Source organism: Poecilia formosa, unplaced genomic scaffold (assembly GCF_000485575.1).
Source record: "Poecilia formosa unplaced genomic scaffold, Poecilia_formosa-5.1.2 Scaffold22, whole genome shotgun sequence".
In the NCBI taxonomy this organism is placed as follows: Eukaryota; Metazoa; Chordata; class Actinopteri; order Cyprinodontiformes; family Poeciliidae; genus Poecilia; species Poecilia formosa.
Window position 1 is genome coordinate 1,603,497 of NW_006799961.1, and position 22,693 is coordinate 1,626,189.

Consider the following 22,693-nt stretch of genomic DNA (forward strand, 5'->3'; position numbering starts at 1 on the left):
CTGATCTAAAGGTTGCACAGAGCTCGGTTTGAATATTTTGCCTCAAGAGGTTTCAATCATCCCAATCAGGAAACTACTGCAGATCAGCAATCATTTCTGTTTCCACAGGGCCTGAAATTCTGACAGTAAAAATAATGGTTTTTTTTTTTCTTTTTTTGGGTCATCTTCATTACAGACTGCTCTCAGTTTGCTGACCTCAGCGCTTCGACACAGAGCAGGTATTTTTATAGCAGCTTCTGAGATCGTTGTGCAGTGAAAAGACCTGACGTTGGCTTGAGGAGGGTTTAACCATCACAGCTGGAACCAGAGTGCTGAGAACATTTTCTGCTAAAGTCTTCACTTACATTCAAAAGACACAACAGCTTAATATCATATGCATCTTAAAGCAGCAACAGCAGCAGAAAGCAAGGCTAGCACATTTACAGCAAATAGATGAACATTAACATAAATGCATACTGCACTAAGGTAAATATATGTTTAAAAACTGCAGGCAAATATTTAAATACTTACAGTCACTTTATAATTAAGAACTTATGTAAATTAAATAATAATATAATAAATTAGAACTACAAATAATTCTAAAGTACAACAAATAAAGAAGATTATATTTACTCTTTGATGCTTCTAAAACATATTACATTATTTATTTCAGTGTCTTAGGAAGAATGTGACAAAAAAAAAAAATTCTGATACATGAATAAAAATCGGCATAAGAGTTTAGTTTGTACCTCAAACATTCGTGCTGCGGTACACCTCACCAGAGCAGACGTATGGACAACCCCGTACCATAAGACAGTCAGCAGCAGCTCATGATACACTGGGTTGGCACTGACATGGGCAAAAACATGAAACGACAAACTCTGCCGTCATCCGTTTAATTATTATGTTGTATGTATTTATTTGTGTGTCTGTGCCTTACCCAAGTTCCACAAAGGAGGCCTTCAGGCTGTCGAGAGGAGCGTGAGACAGAGACAGGGTCGTCATGACGTCCTCCAGGAAACCCACCAACAGCTTACGATCTTCCTCCTGCATAGATTTGATCGGCTGCATCATCTGAGCACATACAAATCTAACATACTAGCATTTTCATATCCACATATGTAGGTACTTTTAGAAAACTAGGAGGCACCGATACGAACATTTGGGCTGAAATCAGATATTAATACCGCTGTGACAAAAAAACTGATTAAAAACTTATCAGACTGATATGTTAAAATATTACTAAGGTTGGCCGATACCGGTGCTAATGATGTATCATGCCTCCCTGGTTCCAACACACAAAATGATTATTCATTTCTGTATCAGGGTTTTTAAGTGCTTCCTACATTTTTGTTATTTACAATAACATTAGACTTCTTTCAATCTAATTTTCTGGTACCCAGTGAGAAATTTAAAAGATAGATAATGCTAAATTTAGAAGAAAAATGAATCAATATCATTATGAAATAAACAGTGCATTTGCTGATGCATTGTCTGCTGAGCATAAATGTGGATTATCTTATTTCAACCAATTTATAATCGGGGAATCTCTAACAAATCATTTCATTTATGGTCATCCAGTAGCAAAGATTTAAGTTGTGAATGAATATAAAACTTACACAAATGAATTTGTAAGTGTTACGGTCCTCTAAAAAAAAAAAGGATAAACTAGTAATCACATCAAATATTGGCCAGGAAAAGCCAGGTGCGTGTCGCATAAAAAAAAAAAAAAAAAAAAAAAAAAAAAAAACAGCGCTAGGCTCTCTGTAGATTTAAAGTTACCTGATTGTAACAGGTCAGCACTCCAGTGGCATAGATTGGGACTGTAGCTTTGGTCAGTATGCCGTTCCCTGCTGAGGCGTCTGACAGAGCAATGAAAAATAGAAGTTAGGTGAACCACACAGAGTGGAGAACATTTTATTAAACAACAGTACTTGATGTTAAAATAGGATGGAAGAAATTCAGCTTTTTAATAAGTTACAAGAAGAAAATAAAAATACTCCTGCTGCAGAAATGTGTTTCTAAAGCAACGTATAATGAGCAAACTATGACATCAAACCAATGCACATGTGTTTTAACAACCTTTCATAGTGCTTGATCAATTAGTAAGATGAAGAAACAACAGCATACACATATGGGGAGATGATTGGCAGTGAATCACATAATGGCCCATATTTGTTACCATGACTTTGCCTGAAAGAAATGTGGCCTGATTATACTTCTATTGTATTGTGGTCTTCCAGAAACCCACAGAATAAGACCCATGCTATGTAAAGATCAGGATAACCTCAACACTGACAGGGTTTCAGATGAAAACACATTTCATAAAAGGCCACAATACCAACGCTAAATGACTTGGCAGCTAAATGAAACCAAAGGACCCCGTTATAACTGCAGAAACATGTCTGGAATTAAAAAACAACAACAGAAAAGAAACAAGTAGAAGAAGAAGAAGAAGAAGAAGAAGAAGAGGGGGAACACCCAACGTTGACTCCAAATAGCTTGTTTACATCAATTGTGTCTGGAGTTTAAACTTCATCTATCAACATTCTCTTGAGAGAGTTTAGAACAAGGTATAAACACACACAAAAAAATGAGAGAAAGTAAAATAGCCCTTACCAACATTCTCTTCTGATAGTCTTAGAATCTCCTGGAACTGAGGCTTCACCTAAACAAACCAGACGACACATACAGAACATCCATGTCACTCATCTATGGTCAGTCTTAGAAAAAAAAAATGGCTTGTTTGCTGTGAATACTGGCACAGCTTTAAAAGCCAACAAGCGAAAACATTTGATACAGTAATAGCACTAGTCTTGAAACTTAGACTCGTAAAATAAACCACGACAGAAAATTATGACTGCTCGATATGACAACTCGGTAAACTAAAGCGCGGTAGTTGACCGGAGTTTACCTTAGTGTTGGTGAAGATCTTGCCAAACGTGCGACAGAACCTCCAGAAAAAGCGAGAGAACTCGTGAACGCAGGTTGACGAAGTCACGTTGATGCGACCCACAATATCTATGAGCTGAGGAAGGCTGGTCAAAATACAGACAAGAAATTAAGTTGACGATTTTGTGAAAATTTCAATACAGTGTTTAATATGTGTCGATTACTGAAAACAGTGCCTACAAATATTAATAGTGTTTAAACTTTCTATGCTTTGTCTTGTCACATCTATAAACTGAATTGTACTTTATTGGGATTTTATGAAAGACGCCGACAAATGATACTGTTCCGATTTTTTGTTTTCGAGATAAAAATCTGAAAAGTGTGGCATGTATTCAGCACTGCTCTGTAAAGCTGTTGTTGCAGTCACAAATAAAGGTTTTCTGGAACAAGCCTCCCATAAACTACTAACTGAGTTTATAGTTTATATGTTTTGAAAAGCTTAAATAACATGTTGGTCTATCATTTATAATCTCCATAAAATAGTGCAGATTGTGGTTCAAGCAGCATCCATGTGCAAGCCACAGTCTAAATGTATCTATTTAACATTAGTTGAAATCTTCAAAAACAAGTTTAACTGAGTCATTAAAATTTTTGCTGAACTTCTTAAATCAGTGTTAATTTCCCCTAATCCAGTAGGTTTTACATTACGTGCTCATGTGTGTATGTCTTACAGCTGGTTGACCACCCACAGCAGGCTTTCCCAGCCAGTGGTTCCTTCATGCTCCAGCTGGTGGTCATAGAGGAGCAGCAGGGAGCTGAGCAGCTCTCTGTTCCCAATGATGATGGCCATGTCCTGAAGGGGAGAGGCCGGCCTCGGGAACCGGGTCACTGGGCGACAGACAAACGCTGCTCATTCAACCCATCTTCCGGCCAAAACTTCTGCTGACCTATTGCGCTTTTCGTAAACGGAGACGCGTGTGCATTCTCGGGCGTTTTACCTTCTATCGCAGGTATGTCTTCGTGAGGCTTGGCTCTGCTGGTGAAGGGTGCATTCTGCAGCACCACTGCAAACAGAGGTGGAATCAGGGACTGGAGAGCCGACAGAAAAACATGAAGCTTGTGCTCGTCCAGGCCGTGTTCTCCCTGCTGCGGAGAGGGAGAAGTCTCAGTTAGCATGAAAAGCGAACGACGGCAGACCCCGAATAAAGCAACACACAGAAACTCAACTGTGAGCAGTTTCTCTATACGAGCCAGCAGAGAAGGTATGAGTGCAGTGTGCAGGGTGCCCAGCTCTGTGGTCCAGGCAGCGAAGGCAGGAATGAAGACCTGGTGGACTGCGTTGACCACCCGCTCTGATGGGTCCCCAAGCGAGAGCAGCATTAACTCAAATCCCTGCAACGGATAAAGCAGCAGTTTTGCGTGGATCAGTTGAGTGGGATTAAAAAGAAAGCCATGATTTACATTCCTCTTCCCAGGATATTTACCTGGGCGTATTTGTCAGAGTCATCAATGTAACCCATAATAATACCCAGGCTTTTGACCACAGCCTCTCTGACCATGTCAGCCTTGTCCTCAGCCAACATCTGCTGCAGCATAGACAGCACCAGCGAGCTACGGATTTCCTTCTGAAAACAAGAGGGAAGAAGTGAGGGATTTTAAGAAAGGAAACCGACAAACCTACATAATCTTCGTTTGAACTCTGTGCTCAGTTTAAAACTTACAGGCAGGTACGGAGCTAAGGCTCCACAGGCTTCAGCCACCAACAACCGCCTCTCCGGATATTTGTGGTTAATCTGCAGAGGCCAAACGTGCGCACACAAGTGTTGAATGTAAAAGAGGAACACAAGTTGAAAAGGAAGACAGACAGACAGACTGAGGTTACAGTCACAATGGAATGGAAACAAGTGGAGTGTCATAAACATGCTGACCCTGTGGAAACCACAGTTTGTCTTTGTCTGCAGATTTCTCAGCCTCTGGACGGCTGGCAGCGGCCATTGCCGCGGCAATTGCTTTCTGTTGATCATGAGTGTGGTTGCACAGGTGGCAATAAAAACAAAACTGCTATCTCACTCCTGCCAGGGTCTCTCACAAAGCACTGAAAGCAATTTTCATAATCAGAGAGCAGCACTAAACAGATTTCCCACTGAAACAAAGTGATTTACATTTTGCATTAAAGCTTAGGACATCGCTTGCATAATTTACATTTGAATATATATCTGTATGGCGCTTTAGACACTCGAAATAAATGAAATGATTAAAAGTCTTGACCTTTGAACCTGGATAAATGGTAAAATAGCTTAAAAGAAAGTAACAGTATTTTTTTTTTGTCTAGAGTAAAATATGAAACATTAAGAAATAAGAAGGGAAAACATTACATATGCAGTTAAATGATGCTTGAATTTATCCATTATTAACATAACTTGACACATGCAGCGTTGTTACATTTTGTGAGCTCACTAGCATTACCATCAACATATTCACACACTTGTCTTTCATACAACTGCAAAGCAGAAGGAAAACGAGACACGGTTCTTCCAAATGCGACACCAATACAAATCTGAAAACTCCCCAACTTTGGTGTTTAATGGCTTACACAACTGGCTACTGTATGATGTTTTTTCTGATGTAAATCACTTTGAACTGCCTTGTTGCTGAAATGTGCTACACAAATAAAGTAGACTTGCTGTAACATGGGACCTGACCAGGGCGTACCCCGCCTCTCGCATAGGCGCCAGCTCCCCTCATCATCCCATTAGGGATGAGGGTGTTAAGAAAATGGATGGATGGAATAATGTTGTAACATGAGAAAATGTGAAAAGGTCTAGGGATAAATGTCTTTTGAAAGGCAATTAAATTCAGTGGTATCAAGTGAAAAAAAATAAAATAAAAAATGGTGTTGATTGCAGTGAATGTACCGTACCTGCTCCCAACATTGAGGAAGCAGCTCGGCTTCGACTCGAGTGGGACCCACGTGTCTTGCGAATGCAACGCAGCCCGTCAGGATCATTTGTCTACGGGCACACAAACCGACTTACATGAGAAAGCGTCAGTGGACGAGCACTGTATTAGTCTCCTTCACCTAAGCAGGATGGCAAAACCTAAAAAGACACCGAACAATTAAACCCGCGTCCGTTATGTTTACAATATACACGGTTACCTCTGCTCATCATCCGGCCTCTTGATCAGGTTGAAGAGGATGTGGAGGAGCTGGTCCCTCTCCTTAGGTTCTGGGTGAAGACATGCAGTGCACAGTATGAGGGGAATCAGCTCCTGAGAGGGAGAAGAGGACAAACACAAGGTCTCACATTACATTTAAACACCTTTCGTAAGCAGCTCAAAAAAAAATAAAGAAAAAAGAAAAAAAAGAAAAAGTGGTTGACACCGAGCAGGTCAGTTAATGGAGAAGCAGGAGCAACAGAGGAGGAGGTTGGGTCAATAAAAACGGGGAGAAAATTGGAACGTCACAGGCAGAATATGACACATAGGGTAACTTTTGGAAAATGGGGAGTCCTTTAATACCGCTGAAAACTTGCTTACCTCAAATATCATGTCAGTCTTATAAGGACTCACTCAGCTTTGGAGTCACACACACATTTAATGTTACGTACTGTAGAAGCTTACAAACTGCATGCACACACACAGACACAGCTGGATATTGACAGACACACACGCGCACACACACATACACATATCAAGCTCCCCTTCTAAATCTGAGCTCTACTCCAGAGTTCAGGCAGAGTTCATGGGACCTCTAGCCAGAAGGGAGAGTGCTCAGTTGCCCTTGATAGAGGGCCTCCATGGCCAAACTGCGGTCAGTCCTACATTCCCTACAAACACACCAAAATTAAAGAGTGCAAACAGAGTTAAAAATATTTTTTTTTCTTCCTTTCCGAGAAGATATAATATTCTCCTGCCAAAGCTCTGGAAGAGCAAGCGGAACACCGACAGTAGGACATTATCGAGAGGACTGGGTAAAGATGGGGTTCTGGTGAGTCACTCGCTCAATGCTCAAAGCTCCACCGACCTTGTGAAGTTAGTGCCAGGCTGGCGGACTTGCACAAACTACAGAAAAATCCAATAATAAAGTATCACTGGATGGTTTTAAGTGTCTAATGACAAGTCCTGTGTGGGTGAAATCAGTTCATGTGTTCAGAAGTTGCAAAGGAACAGAGTTCAAACAAATCTAGCTGTCACATTCAATTTTTTTTTTGCCTTGGCTTCTGAAAGCGCTTCACGAGAGCAGTTTTCTAAAAGCCTACAGCACAGGCTCGATTAAATGACCAGAGGAATTCAGAGCACACACATCCAAGATCCTTGAAACCACCCCGACTTTATTCGAGTACGAACCCTTGTGTTTCTGAAAGAGACTCCTTCAGGGGGTTAAACACACCGAACTGACCTGTTCTGGGAAACACTGTGGGAAAAACGAGGCCGAGCAACAAATTGGCTCAATGCTTCTCTTCAAAGACCAGAGCTACTCCATACTGACATTCAAGGACTGCACCACACACTAAATTTACTGAATTTCAATTTAAAACAGATTTTGGTTAAATTGCTGCACAACACAGACAAATGTGATGCCAAACAAGATGTTGTCGTCTTGACCAAGATGTCAGGCCCCTCGACAACAGATGCTCAATGGTTTTTGTTTCTCAAATTCATTTGAATTAGAAATCTGATGTGTATTATTTTCCATGTAAAACTGGTAGCACTGCTGCTTTGCAGCAATAAGGTCCTGGGTTTGAATCCTGGTCTGTGGCCTTTGTGTTTGTTCTCTTTATGCACGTATGGGTTCTCTCCAGGTACTCATAGGCAACAATACCAACAAAACGGTGAAGTACTTAAAAAAATAAAAATCACATAGAATACAAAATGAATCTTATTCTGAAATCTGAAATTTACCTACTCATCCAAAAAAAAAGAAAACCTCAACATGCAAATTCCTAATGAAGAAATCCACCGGAATTGAGAAACACTGATCTAGACAAATCTTTTTAGTCCAGTTTGTGACAAAAAAAAAAAAAAAAAAAAAAAAAAAAGAAAGCAAAATGTTTGCAATAGTGCAAGATTGGAAATTGGCCACAAAATTCTCATTGGTGTACTTTTTTGTATGTACAAAATGAAATTGAGAAGTTGATGTTTTAGAACAAGACTACAAACACAAAAAAGATTAATTGGATGCAGTTCAAATTCCAGCACTACAATAGAGTCTTGTACCTGAAACACAAACGCAATGTTTACTGATTTACAGAGTCTAATAACAAAGCCAGGTGGCAGGCAGCCTGAAACAGCTCACCGTTTCAGGTCAAACATTTTTTTTTGCTTTTCAGTGGGTCTCGCATTTAAACTAAAGTCTCGTCCCCAGGCTTGTGGGCACAAAGTTTCAAGTTGCAAAGCAAAAGTGCGAGCAGCTGCCTGTGCTTATGAATACACGGGGTAATGATCTGTGAATCCAACTGACACAGAGCAAAGTCCACAACACTAAAGAGGGGCTCCAGAGGATTAGCGTTTCCCTGTAATTTTATTTCTCACCAACCTCTCCCTTTGCTTTGTTTACCTTGATTTAGGAAGGAGATTAGGAGCTTCTTAACGGCCTGAGATTCACTACGCCTACATTGCCAAGGCGATATGCAAAGCAGTGAAACTGCAATTCACTACAACCAGACTTACCTCTTTTAGACAATCACAAGTTGTGATGTATCGCGTTTCAACACGGTTCGAAGATTCAGATACTTTGTGTTTGTGTACAATAGACAGACATAAACACAAACTGCATGCAGGTAGTCAGTGTGTACACCTGTGAAGGTGTCTGGTTTTTTTTTTAGTTCGAGGGGAGCCACGGTTACTGCTTGACCTATTTCAACACTTTTTTTCCCCCCTATTTTGTACCACTTGCTCTTCAATATCGTTATCTACTGTGCGAGATAACAAAAAAAAGACCAGAAAGACATTTAAATACTGCTGAAATGACCTTGCAAATGTATTCATACCTCATGAACTTTTTCACATTGTGATGCAGCACCACAAAGTAGCTAAACACGTTTTTCCCAACAAAATCTGAAAAGTGAGGTGTACATTTGTATTCAGCCATCAAAATGCAAATCTTTATATTCAAAATGCTGTGGTTGCAGAAAATATGACCCTTCACGTGTTACAAAGAAAGACACGGTGGTGGCAGCATCATAATCTGAACATGCTGGGTTTTTTTTTTTTTCCCCCTCAGCAGAAACAATGAAGTTGGTCTGAGTTAACGGGCAGACGGAAGGAGCTACATACAGGATAATTCTGGATAAAGATAAATAAATTGAGAATCAGTGGAGAGCTTTCAAAATTTTTACTGACAAAGATTTGTGAGTCTATTCTTGCAACGGTGGAATATGTGGTGTTCTAAAAGTTGTAAAAGAAACCTTTCTTTAGTCATTTACTTCTTTGTGCTGGTAAATCTAATTTTCTTCCCCCCAATGAAATAGATGGATTTTTGTGCTGAAACATGACAAATGTGAACGAGCTTATGGGGTATCAATATTTATGCAAGGTGAAACATGACGGTAAAAAAAATAAAAGAAAATAAAAGAAAAAACATCTTTGAAGTTTTAACCAGAAAGTTGACATGCACCAAATAAAAAGACACAATTACCCTTGTTTATCACTAACCACTGTCTGAAGTTAAATTGCACCAAACTTCTTTTGTTTTAGGTAAGTTAAAATTACTTTATTGTTTATTTATGTATTCGATTTTAATCTGGGACCTGAGTCCAGATCTTGTTCCACAAACAAACAAAGCTGGTATGACAATAAAAAAATAAAAAAAAATCCTTGAAAGTATGTCAGAGAAATCTAAATAATCAAAAAGATAATGTAAACAAAATCCAAAGCTCACGTACATTTCAACGGTTTTTGGTAGGAATGCATCTGAAATTTATGACTTGGATCAATCAATCACTCAATCTTTATTTATAGAGCACATTAGACACACAAAGCGGTTTCAAGGTAAAAAACAAAAACAAAAACAAAAAAAACCTATAAAACAAGGCAAGCCATTTGGGTTTCCTTTCACATGTTTCTTATTAATGTGGCATTTAGCAAATAGATATAATTTTACTAATTCTAACTGAAATGAAACAGAAGTTTGGTCTGATTTGACTTCGAATAGTGAGAAATAAAAAGTGTCTTTATTTGGTGAGTGTACATTTCTGATTTCAACTGTGCTTGTTGAAAACATGTTAAAGATTAATTAACTGGCATGGATTTTTCAACCAGAATATTTCAACAATCAGGAACAGAAAAGCTTCAGCAACTAGTGGAAAATAAGCAGGAAAAATCACACAAAACCCCTAAAAAGCTAAAACTGCTAAACTTTGGCAATCTTGTACAGCAGGATAGCAAAACTCAAGAATTTTTTTTAAGCTATGGGAAATAACTCTGGATTTACTTGCGCTCTTTTATGCATTTACTTATTTCATGCACTTATTTGTCGCCGCTCTTAGCAGTTGTAGCTTCAGAGGGAAAGTTGGCCATAAGTCACTTAAATCTACACGTCAGAACCATGCAGATGAGTGCGTGAAAGACTCACCTGGCAAAGATGTGAAACCATTCTCTAGAAGAGAGGCATGCATGAGAGTGAGAGAATGAGTGAGACGAAAAGAGGAATAGAAATAAAAACCAGTGAAGAGGCAAAAGGCCAGCAAAAATGTGACAGACCAATCCAAAGTAGCAGCGGGAGAAATGACGATGATGATGATAAAGTGAAAACAAATGCCTCCTTAAAGCAGGATGACATTTCAAAATCAATAGATGAGACACAAGACAGCAGGAGATTTACAGGCTGAGAATGTTTATTTGCTAAGCAAACTCTATAAAACGCTGCGCAAATTTTGCGGGTTGACATTTAAATAACAAACCATCCTCCAGAAGACTGAAAGCCTCCAACACAGTGTGCAACGTCACGCTACAGGTACGCTGGGTTTCGTCTACTACTTGAAGGAAAAACATATGCAAGAAAAAAAAAAAAGTATACTCTAAGGAAAATACTTTTCAGCAACGTCAAATTGTGAAAGCATGCTCAACTAAGTTAAGCAAATTCTGATAAGATCAAGTCTGATATCTAAAATATATAGACATAAAAATGATCATAACAAAAATAAGCTAATAAATCTGTAGTTTATGTAGACTAAAAGGTTTCGAACAAAGAACATCAAGTCGTTGGAGCTCCCCGAAACGATCCCCCTGCTTAGTCCTGCTGCTCTGTGTGCATCTATTGGATATTAAGACAAGATGCATGTGATTGATCGAATACAGGGTGTCGAGGAAGAGAAGCGAAGAGGGGCAGCAGAAGTGGCGGGTGGGAGGGTTACCTCTCGTTTAGCAAGGAGGACGTTGGGGACGATGTGAGGAAGACAGCGGCCCAGCATCAGCATCACGCTTTCCTCGCTGTCTGCTATGCGAGACACCTGGAGGCAGGAGGGACACGCATCAGTTTCTGCTGCCCTGAAACGCATCGATCCACTTCCCGCTGTTTTGTGTCGCTGACCTCGGCTCCGAGTCGACTCTCGGAGCACATTCTGCAGAAAGACAGCAGGGCTTGCTGGAAGGCCGGGGATAACTTCCTGGAATGGCAGGAAAAAGTCACGTTGGAAACCATCATTATAGTGCAGCGTTCCACAACTCCTGTTAATTCCCCCCCCCCAAAAAAGGGGCTTGGCGATTGCTCCGACCACAAAATGACAGAGGTGCAAACAGAGCCAAGCTGCAAGAGAGCTAAACTCCTGCCACGTGCGCATGTAACTGCTGTTTGCCTTGCACACAAAATTTGCTAAATTAAGTCAGAGCAAAAAGACATTAGAACAGTATTGTGAGAATATAAGTTGAATGGCCTTCAACTGAATCCAGTCCATTAGTTATAGACAGGAAAAACAGGTATGATTCTGTACTGGGTGAGGCATTAAGTGTTATAAGTGAAAGGACTAGAGGTAGAAATTCTGAAACAACGACCAAATAAAAATCCTCTGTCAGCAAGAGCAGAAATCTGCATTTTCACACAAGAGGGCAGCCTGTCCATCCTGTCTGCAAAGCCAGATCTCTACCGCCATCTAGTGGACATACCATGCAACTACGCAAAAAAAAAATGGTTTCATCCGTTAATTTTGGGATCATTTTATACCTGATATTATTCAAATATTTAGAGCATTTAAACATCAATTTAACTTAGCCATGGTTGCTTTTGATTGGAAGAGAAAATAATAAATACAAATGCTTTTTGGGACAAAAAGGCCTGTCACTGAAGCTGCCCAGACATATACATTGATAACATTCACTTTACTTGTGGCCCCTTGAAAAAACTAAAGACGTAAAGAAGTTGTTCTTTATTGTAGAATTTATAGAGTTACAGCAAAACATAAACATAAGAATCAAAATACAGTAATGGTGAGTTTTAAAATTACTTCATACTCACGTGGCCCTTTGGTCTACATAGAAAACTAAAGAATCTAAAACTGTGTTTCACAGAATCTGGAGCTCTTGTGTTGAGAAAAATTACGAGTTTGACAATCAGCTCTGGGTACGTGTGCAGACAGGAGATTTTAGATTTAATGAAGTAAAACAAGTAATGTAATGACTAACTTCAGAGTGAAATCATTATGGATGAAAAGGACATATGGAGGTGACGTTTCCTCAGATTTCCACTCACCTATTTGGTTGATCAAACTGGACGCGTTGTTGACTCGTAGCTCTGTTGCAGGTCTGCTGTTGGGACTGTGATGTGTTCTGAGTGGAGGTCGATACGAGGTCATTTCCAGCCTCCGACACCCCTCGAATGTCTAGATACTGACCATTATCTAAAGAAGGCTGAGAGAAAGAAAAAAAAAAAAAAAAAAAACTTACTTAGAGAGTTACACACAGGCATATGTTTATATAATTTGTACACATAAGTAAAGAAGCCACACACCACAGAAGGAGGATTGGTGGAGCAGGGCTTTGAGGAGCTAGAGGAGGAGCAAAGCTCCACAGTGGCTGGAGGCGGAGACGAGACGCTCTTTTTCAGGATCTGAATCTCACTGTGAAGCAATTAAAAAAAAGAAAAAAAAAAAAGAAATATTGATATTGTTTTTGAAGCATCACTAAAAACAAGCCATAGGAAAAAAAAAAAAAAAAGAATGAATGAAAGGCTCATCAGCAGCACAGGAGACGATGTCATTCCCCAGAGTGAGTGCAAGCAGCTACCTCTGCAGTTTCTTTATCTGCTCAGCAAGACTCTGTTTCTCACTGTTCAGGAGGTTCAGCTGGTATTCCAGTTCTTGTACAACTTCTGACTGTTGCTAGAGAAAACACACAAAAAATGGGAAATTCTGGCAAAAAAATAAAAGTGTATTACGTATAGCAAGAAATCAGTGACTTCAGCAACATTCTTTGGTTTTATAAGAGTTGGATGAAGATCGAGGCAGATATTCAGACTCCTAGAAAATCTAAATTTTACAGAAGGGATTTTTTTTAAAACAGAAAATTCCACCAACTGAAAAATATTTTTATGCAAGTGAATAGTTGGGGCTGCTTTTTTTCCCCAGAAATACTGTATCAATGCAGCGTTGCATAGAAGCCATCAGACTGTAAATACACATATACAGAAAAGTGCTTATACACACCTGCTGTGACAGGTCAGGCTTCTTTTGGGGCTCTCGTACGACGCAGTTTCCTGGAAGGTCGCCAAAAGCCACACCGACAGACACGTCCACCTTATCTCTTGGAGAGGAGAGCGTGCTGCCACCGTTCCTGTAGAGCTGCAACAGGTCGGGAGGCTTTGGGATGTTGAGACCGACGTCGTCCCACAATTCAAAGTCCTGGAGATGAATACGAAACGGAACAAGAAGGAAGCATTCAGGGAACGGATGTCGTTTATAAGATCATACGTGGGACGGCAAGACATCTAAATAACTGATCTAAAACTGTGAATGTGCTTAAAATCACCAGTTGGATGTTATTTTCCTTCAAAATAAAAGAAAATCTTTTGTTGGAATAACCTATGAACGGAAAAAGCTTTTACCTGATCATCGTTTTCATCAGAAAAGGTGATGGATGAGAGTTTGTATTCATTTTTTAATAAATATTCATTCACAAGGAAGTTTAAGGCTCTTTTCTCCAGTTGGCGGATGGGCTCCTGACGAAGGAGAAAAGAACAGGGTGAAAGTTTAGCTAGAGCTTTTTTTGGTTACATCTCATGAAGCTTTAAAGAATGAATCTAATATTTTCCTTTCACTTTATTTCGACAGCTTCCCCACCTGGATTTCAGGACTCGATTTGAAGTTTTTTCTCTCCTGAGATGCCACTTCACTCTCTGAGAAATTGAGAAAATGAAAAAAATAAAATAAAAATAAAAAAAATGTTTGAACCAGTACTGAGGATTAGCTTTTTCGTTGAAGTTCTTCGTAATGAAAAAAAAGAGAGAGAGAAAACTGTAACAAGAAAAGGTTGAGGTGGAGAAGAAGTTAAAAGTACGCCACACCTGCTGCCTGAGTCAAGTTGGCCCGCAGAGCCTGAATGGTCTCCTTTGCTTTCCGTAGCTCAAACTCCAGCACTGGACAGGAAATGACAACACACACAGGAAGTGGATCCAACCAAACACAGGGCACAAAATTAAACAAAGATGGGGCATTTGAAAATATGACACTGAAGATCAAATGAAGCAAAAAAAAAAAAAAGCATGCAGATCATGGGTTCATAGAAAAAAAAAACAAAAAAAAATGCATGCAGCAGAGGATCATGGTAAACCTGCCTGTAGGTTTACTGACAGGCAGGAGGTTTTCCTGCCATCAAATTTGTAAATGGTGGTCAATTTGTTTTTTTTCTTTTACTTTCTCTAATCTCGGAGCTGTCTGACACTAGGTTTCCTCCTAGGCAATTGGTTTCCAGGCGCTCAAAGGACAATGCTGCTCAGGGAACTTGTTCTTCACAGATTCTAGCATTGCTGCATCAACAAATCGGCTCTGAGCTACAAGAAAAAGGAGTCAAATCATTCAGTTTTTGTTTCAGTTTCAGAGTCATATTTTCTTTTTATCTTTCAAAAACGTGTTCAAATTAGCTAATTGTTTCTCATGTCTAACAAACTACAGAGAAACAGCAGGTATGAGGAGAAAATATTTTATTTGCAATAAAGCTCCTAATCTAACGTTTAAAAAAAAAAAAAAAGAATAGGGAACAAACAAGATTCACACGTCAGAGTCAGAACACACGCAAGAAGTGATAAGCAATGGAGCAAGGAAACAACGTTGCATATCTGTGCACTGAAAATCTGTTTCGCTCTGATTGTATCTCTCTATTAAGTAAAAGTTAACCTAAGTTCTTCCTGCAATACAAACTTGTGTCTTTTTAATCATAATCTCATGTAACCTTTTCTACAGATGAAGAGTGCACAGGTTGCAATCTGAACAAAATGGAAACCCATGAACTGAATAACGGGGAGAGGTATAAAATAAATAAATAAAACCAAAACAAAAAGCTAGTCTGGATGGAGTGACTTGTCCAGAATTTCACTGGGGTTTGATCAACGTCAGGAGAAAGCCAGAAAACCCAGAGTCAGACAGCTGGGGGGGCAGCGTTTTAACAAGAAGATCACTTTGTGGGAGATGACAACAGGTATGGATCAAAGTGGTGGTGGTGGTGGTGGGGGTGGGGGTGGAGGTGCACATTTTGTACAGAAAGGGTGTCTGTAAATAATCGTTTTTATCAAATCATCATTCATGGATGTGAAACCAAAATCTCTGCTGCATGATAGATATAACTGTATCTGATAGTCAATGTCTCTGAGTTCAATCAAGTAATAAAAGACCCAAAGTAAAAGGACATTAGTGAACTTAATATGTATATGCATCTCATTAAATTTGAATATTAGCACAGAAGTTCATATATTTTAGTAACGCAATTACAAAAGTGAGACTCGTAACATTCATTACACAATTAGAGACATATTTCAAGAATTTATATCTGGAAATGTTGAAAATCACACCAAAGAGCAAATGAAAACTCAAAATTCTGTTTTCCAGGAAATTAAATTTTTACATTAGACCCATTAAAAATTTATATTTTTAATATTGAAACAGGGTTTTATGACCACATTCAACCTGAAGGCTTGACATGCAGTATCCACAAGATAAACCACAAAAAGCTCACTGCTAAAGAAACTGCCGGTTCAGAGTGCCATTCTCAAGTAGAGGAAAGTTTAGTGGAAGAAAACAGTGTAGTTGAGAAAAAAAAAAGGAAAAAAAAAAAAAAGGTCTGTGAGCAACATGGATTGCCACAGCCTTGACTGCGCTGTGAAAAAAAAGATTCATAAGGTGTGGTCAGAGCAAGTGCTTCAAGAGCAACAAAACACAGACTCACTTGAACTAAATCCAACTGAGAATCTACAGAGGACTGCCTGCAAGTTGACAAGAGACAGCAAAGCTAGCAATGTGGACGAGCTAAAGGCATCTATTAAAGCAAACTGGGCTTCCATAACATTGAAGCAGAGCCATACGGTGATCGCCTCCGTGTAACGCTGCTCTGATGGAGTAACTCAAGCAAAAGCAGCCTCAATCAAGTACCGAATGTGTATACTGCAAACCTACTTTTTTAAAAAAGCCAACATTTATACATTCAAAACTGTTGTCTTTAACTCATCCGACGTAATATTTCTATTTTCTGAGGAATTTGACGTGGTTTCAATAATTATTACAATGACCAGAATAAGTGCTAGAAATAAATCTCTCTCTGTGTGTAATGAATCGATCAATATGCAGGTTTTACTTTTTTAATTACCGTGATTTGCAGAAATAAATTAACTTTTCAATAATACTGTAACTTATTGGAAATGATCCCATACAGTCCATCTGCAAGATAGCCTTAGCTGAGATCTTCAGAAAAATGTCCTGCTTTGGTAACAAAACTAGAGTTATGACTTTGGGCATTTGGGGCTCTGTGCTGACAACAGCAAAAAGATGATGCAGTTAATTTTAAATCTTCTATTTTATGCATTGTAGATGCTAACATGTAACTGATGCTAGGACTTACAAAAATCCTTTAGATAAAGACTACATTTTCACCACAAAGAGAATTAAAAAAAAAAAAAAATTCCTTGTGAACAACCTACAATTACTCGTCCAAATGTACCTAAAAAAAACAAAACAAAGAAAAGGCTAATGCTCGAGCAGGTGCTTTTACATGTAGAGTTGTGAAATGGCAAGACACAATTAGAAATTTATTCAACTATGAAAAATGTTGACAGCTCCAAAGTGGTAAGAAAGTGCAATTATAAAGAACAAACAAACAAACAAAACAAAAAAACAGTGACAAAAATACCACTGGCTGACACCATAAGTTTGAGAATTCAGGTGGCGCTCCAAAAACCTTAACCCAAGCCCCAAAATCTGACAAGAACTTTAAATGTACCTCTACCACTCATTTAAGGTAGTGCTAATTCAAAAAGTTTGGAATATTTAACGTTGCATACTTAGGCAATTATTCTGTAACAAGCATGCTAAAGGAGCTGAAGTTATTGATGGGATGTATTGGCCCATTTCTCCTCTCCTGCCCTCTTTTATTTCCCCAAAGGTAAAACGGCCGTCGTTGCTTGGATCCCCGACGCTATGGTTCATCTTACCTGCCACCCGTTCGTCTGACTCTCGGTTGCCGTCATCTGAGTAACGTGCAAAGTCCAGAGAGTCCAAGGTGCTAATGCTGCCTGCTCGATCTGCATAGAAACAGGGACACAGAGGCAGCAGTGAGAGAAGGAGTAACATCAATCGCAACAGTTACGCAAAGAATTTCCCAGCTAACAGAGCTTAAGAAATGTGGCAATGAATTAGGAAAGTGCTTCAGAGACACTCCCTTTTAAATCTAGCAGCCTTCTCCTTCACACATTGACAGAGTTGGTTCATATAAACTTTTAAAGCAGAGATTAGGATAAACTGAAAAGTCCTCACAGCGCATACATATACTGTAATAAAAAAAAAAAAAGATTTTGCTTAACACAATAGAAACGGACGCAACTTTGAAAGTGAGCATAGGGGAAGGAAAACAAACTTAAAACTTTTGAGGAACGATAACGCTGATAAATAGGCACATTCAGGATCATATTGCACTGAGCTTGGCTGCCCGGTTTGCTTTGTCAATGGTGTTGGCTTTCTTTCCACTGCAATGCATTTGTTCCATCATCCACAGACTGGACAGAGTCAGGCTAAATGTTGTTGTGTTGGCCTTAAAAAAAAAAGTCAAGCTTGTTTACTTTATGTTTTAAGTCTTTTAAAATACAGTTTCAAAAAAGATACATCTCATACATCTATCGAGAATTCAGTTAGGAACCGTTCATCACACCACAACAACAGAGAAATTGAATGTGTGCACATTTAAACACGCGCACAAAAAAAAAATCACAATTCCATAATGGAAATCAGGCATTTAGTGGTTCTTTTATATGCCTGAATCAAAATGAACATGCCTAATCAGCCAATAAACAAGCACTGAGTAGAAACAAAGCAGTATTTGAAAAAAAAAAAAAATGGGGCCAGATACGATACCAGGACGTTGCCAACAAGCTCATTTAATTTAATGAAGAGTCTTCTTGGCAAGAATAATACTGGTTTACAATGGAGCATGGGACAAATGGGGCAGTAGTGAGATTACTGAGACATAAATCAGAGTAGATTTTGAAAGAGGCTGAAGGAGTCTGGGACTGGTCCAACAATAAACAGTGCTGTGAAAAACACTGCCCCTTACAGATGTCATTCATTTTTTTGCCACACGTGACACCTGAGTAAATATAAAAAGCAGTTTTTAAATAAGAAATATTTAAATGTTTAATCCACATTGGAATATAACTCTTCCAATGTGAATAATTATAAAGCCAAAACAAAAAAGAAAAAAAAAAAGGTTAGCAAAGATTTCTGCCCAATGACAAAAGATTCATGTTTGTTTGGAATTTGTTGCCTTTGATAAATAAACTCATAATTTGAAATTGCATTTCAAATTTACTCAGGTCATCTTTAAAGGGAATATTCAAATTTGTCTATGTATAGGGTTCATTTCCAACCTAAACTGATATAAAAGAAACATGATCCTCTTGCATCGTTAGTACAACCAGTTTATCAACAAAGATAAACTGGTTGGACGCTGGTTGGTATTTTGGCATTCACCATCTCTTAATCACAGTGTCTCCAATTAAGGTGCATGCCATTTAATGGGTTTTTTTAATTAAATTGTTGTCAATCATGTTAAGTAATTACCCACACAAAGAGAACTTTTAGCTTAAACGGGTTCCAGATTACTATTACAAGCAAGAAAGTATTTGTATTCCAATTTCTTATTTTGCAATGTCCATGCTTTTTGTGGCTGTCACATTAAGACGTGCCTTAAGGCGAAAACTCACACCTTGTCGGGATGTGGCATGTTTAGTTTGGCTCAGACAAGGGTGATGAGGAAAAATGTGCTTCAGATCGCCAGAAGAAGTCTAACAGAAAAACTAAACAAAATAAAAAAAACTGAAATAATTACAAATTTTTTGTTGTTTGGATCAAGAGATGCATAAAACAAGTCGGTAGTTATGGCAAACCGACTGCATCTCAACATTGAGCACAACATGAAACTCATTCTGTGTGCAGCTTATGTCTGTAGGTAAGAACAGCTTTTTTTTTTCTTGCTCCAAAAGCGCACATACGGCCATTACACCATAAAATGTGTCATATGAACAAAAAACAATTTGATTACTAAGCCCTGGAGTGAAGAGAACATCTCTGAAACCTTCCTGCTGATTAAAAGAGGGTGGGGATTGTCTTGTTGTGTCATGTGGCCGGGAGCAGCGGCTGCAGCAGCTGCTGCAGCGGCCCAGTCACTCCCCTCTCGCTGCGATCAGCTGCACATGATGAGCTGACACGGGCTCTGTGTTCTGACTGGCCCCATCGAAAACATTTATAGCTGGTCAGCAGAGGAAGAATGGGTTTTATTTGACTTTTATAGCTCACATGACGATTGCGAATTTTACTCCTCTGAAAGAATGAGATTCTAAGCCACTAATTAGTTTCTTTGTGATATGAATATTGGTGGATATTTTCCTATCTCACAATAGATTTTACATAAAATAAATATTTCCTAATAAAAGGAAAAAAAAAATTATTATTGAGGTCTTGCTGTTGGATTTGGCAGGAAACAAAACATGACGTGATGTCAAAGTCCTCCCTCTTGCATGAACATAGTACTTTTTCCATTTCTTTCTACTCTGGTCGAGAGTTTTGTTTCTTCTATGTCATATTTTATCAGCAGCTATGAAGACCAAGATGAATATTCCCATTTGACAGTCCTGTCAGTACCACAATACGGGAGACGTCTCGGTACGTCACGCTTTTCAAAGACTTTCTTATTTTTAAGGTGGTCGTCCTCCACACCTTTTGTGGGTTTCATCCAGTTACTAGAGCGCTCTCTGTGTCCGACTTGTAGAACAGTCAGTTTGTGTTTTCTGCTTTGATCTTCAAGTAATGCACAGTTTTAAACTGCTGACCTGACACCCAAAGGACACCAAGAACCTGACACCCAGAGGATGCCAACACAGCAGCCTCCCGAGATAACAGGAGAACACTCTGAAGTACTGGCCGTCCTGCATGACAACCAAACTGGGATTCTGGTTTTCCTTTGCTTTGATTCTGATAACACCCTACGACCATCACATTTGGAGCACAGTGAAAAGCCTTTACTGCTTCTAAATTTCAAGCCGAATCGCATCCATGGCTGTGATTTAGAACTATATCAGCAAGATCCAGAAACAATCTGTTTTACCAGAAACAACAAAGAAATATTGCAAGTAATTCAAATAATTCAGGAACTCAAAGTTGGGTCTGTTCTGAGACAATAAACAAGATACTAGGACAACATATTATAAAAGAACAGTAACTTAAAATCAGCAGAACATTTTCAAATTCTAAACCATCCCCCAACGCCGTCTTCACAATTGAACTTTTTTTTTTTCCCCCATTGAGTTTTCTTCAGTCAATATGATGCCCTTTGACCTGGGGAAGCTTCATAGAACTATTTTTGGTGCAGTGTGGCTGAATTCCATTCATAGGGCTAAACAAAAGCTTTGTCAACTTTTTCTCCCCCGGGTCAAAGGTCACCTTTACTTTGTAGCTGCATGTCTGGCTGAGTTGTACTTTTATTACTATACAAATCGCAGGACACACTGGGATAATACTCTAAACAAAAAAGCTTTTAAGAATACTAGGAAATTTAAATCAATTTTTTGTCGGCCTTTTTTCTCTGATCAATAATAAAATATGACAGATTCTAATGGATACGTTATGATGTTTTGTTTTAAAGAAAGACAGTCAGATAATGCTAAATATTTTTGTCCTAAAGTTTTGTTCGGATATCATGATAAAATTAAATAATTGTATTTCTGGTCAATGTTATCTTTTTATAAGAATCTCATGACAGTCATTCCTTTTCACAACAGGTAAGGCTACATATATGCCATTAGAGTAAAACAACAAGGTTTATTTGTGATGCAGACAGTAACTATGGTAATTATTTGCATGTTGTGTTTGCCTACAGACTCTCAAGCTTCAGACACTGGTTATTCTATTAGAAGCCCCATAAGCAGATGAGAATGCTTAAGACATACAGCATGCAACAGCTAATTTAATTTTGTTGTATGAGTCTGGCACAGAATAAGATGAACACATGCAAGGTAGTCCTTGCATGTTGAGAAAGTTGACAGAAAATATATTTTTTGGAGTATCTGCAACTAATTAATTTAAGGGCAGGTATCGCAAGAAGACCTCTTTCCTAAAGACTGCTCTGCAGTTGTAGTTTGTTTGACTTCTGACCTGCAGGTGGCCTGAAGAAAGGGGTGTTTTATTACACCAGGTCCATCACAACCGGTCTGTCACAATATTGCCTACCCCCTTCAATCGATCGTCATCTGTCAAGTTAAAGGGTTTTCATCATGACCTAAGGCACTGATCTAGCTGCCAAGATAACTGACCCACAAAACCCGTCTGATGACTGCGGCCCTCAAGGGCTTGGGCAGGAGCAGAAAGCTGCGATCTCGAGATCAACTGACTACTACAGCCAGGTTCTGAGCTAACGTTAGCGAGCCACTGAGTTATCTTTATGCGATACCGCAGTAAAGACAGGGTTGGAAAACTGCTGCTAGTAGCATCAAGATGAGCTAACGCTACTTACTCAGTGGTCCTCCAGGTCCGAGCACCTGGTCTTTGGCAGGTGGAGTGCCGCTTTGTCGCTCGAAGTTGCCAGGGTTGGAGAAATAATCCCTTAGCCGCGGAAGCTCCCTGCCTGCTTCCAGCAGTTCAGTGTGAAACTCCAGGGCCGTAAGAATGTACTGGTCCCGCAATAGCTGAGCAGCGATAACATCCACAGACACCCGCGTCTCCACACCGCCTGCCATAGTGGATGTGGCCGCGGCCGAAACCGACATGCCCTCACCGCTGGGGCTTGTCCGGTTGCTAGACAGCAGCAGTGTCGGAGGCTCGGCATCTGCAGGCGGAGAGAAGGGATTGCCTTGCGGTGGACCTGGCGCCCCCTCGCTCGGGCTTCTTTCTGTGTCAACCGTCTCATTGGGACGTCGTTCTGCTTCTTCCTCAGAATCACTGACATCAAATGGGTTGACCGACGCCATTTTTCCAATATATATATATATATATATATATATATATATATATATATATATATATATATTAAACCCAGGCAGGCTAGGCTAATCAGAGAGCCGTCTTCCTGAATGGATACTGATGTGTATGGTTAGTTGGGGAAAGAATACGACATTACGATTGGCTAAATTTTGGAGACGTCT

The 22,693-nt window shown here is 39.3% G+C and overlaps 1 protein-coding gene across 10 annotated transcripts in view; it reads right to left on the bottom strand.

Annotated features, from left to right (window-relative positions):
- Positions 1-22,628, bottom strand: part of relch (RAB11 binding and LisH domain, coiled-coil and HEAT repeat containing) — a 33,714-nt gene extending 11,086 nt beyond the window's left edge. For 2 of the 10 annotated variants that reach the window (XM_016669375.1, XM_016669378.1), the window contains exons 1-24: positions 22,066-22,628; positions 17,498-17,587; positions 14,366-14,437; positions 14,142-14,197; positions 13,907-14,020; positions 13,509-13,703; positions 13,090-13,184; positions 12,815-12,923; positions 12,557-12,714; positions 11,402-11,477; positions 11,226-11,321; positions 10,445-10,468; positions 6,029-6,141; positions 5,792-5,882; positions 4,593-4,664; positions 4,356-4,496; positions 4,099-4,263; positions 3,870-4,017; positions 3,603-3,759; positions 2,894-3,017; positions 2,599-2,647; positions 1,762-1,841; positions 920-1,026; positions 729-828 (exon numbers count right to left, since the gene is read on the bottom strand). In XM_016669375.1, coding sequence (XP_016524861.1) covers positions 729-828; positions 920-1,026; positions 1,762-1,841; positions 2,599-2,647; positions 2,894-3,017; positions 3,603-3,759; positions 3,870-4,017; positions 4,099-4,263; positions 4,356-4,496; positions 4,593-4,664; positions 5,792-5,882; positions 6,029-6,141; positions 10,445-10,468; positions 11,226-11,321; positions 11,402-11,477; positions 12,557-12,714; positions 12,815-12,923; positions 13,090-13,184; positions 13,509-13,703; positions 13,907-14,020; positions 14,142-14,197; positions 14,366-14,437; positions 17,498-17,587; positions 22,066-22,519 — 2,886 coding nt within the window. In that variant the 5' untranslated portion in view covers positions 22,520-22,628. The remainder of the gene's footprint in view (positions 1-728; positions 829-919; positions 1,027-1,761; positions 1,842-2,598; positions 2,648-2,893; positions 3,018-3,602; positions 3,760-3,869; positions 4,018-4,098; positions 4,264-4,355; positions 4,497-4,592; positions 4,665-5,791; positions 5,883-6,028; positions 6,142-10,444; positions 10,469-11,225; positions 11,322-11,401; positions 11,478-12,556; positions 12,715-12,814; positions 12,924-13,089; positions 13,185-13,508; positions 13,704-13,906; positions 14,021-14,141; positions 14,198-14,365; positions 14,438-17,497; positions 17,588-22,065) is intronic. The other 8 variants (XM_016669377.1, XM_016669376.1, XM_016669374.1 and 5 more) reach the window with 8 other exon arrangements.
- Positions 22,629-22,693: the final 65 nt, after the last annotated feature.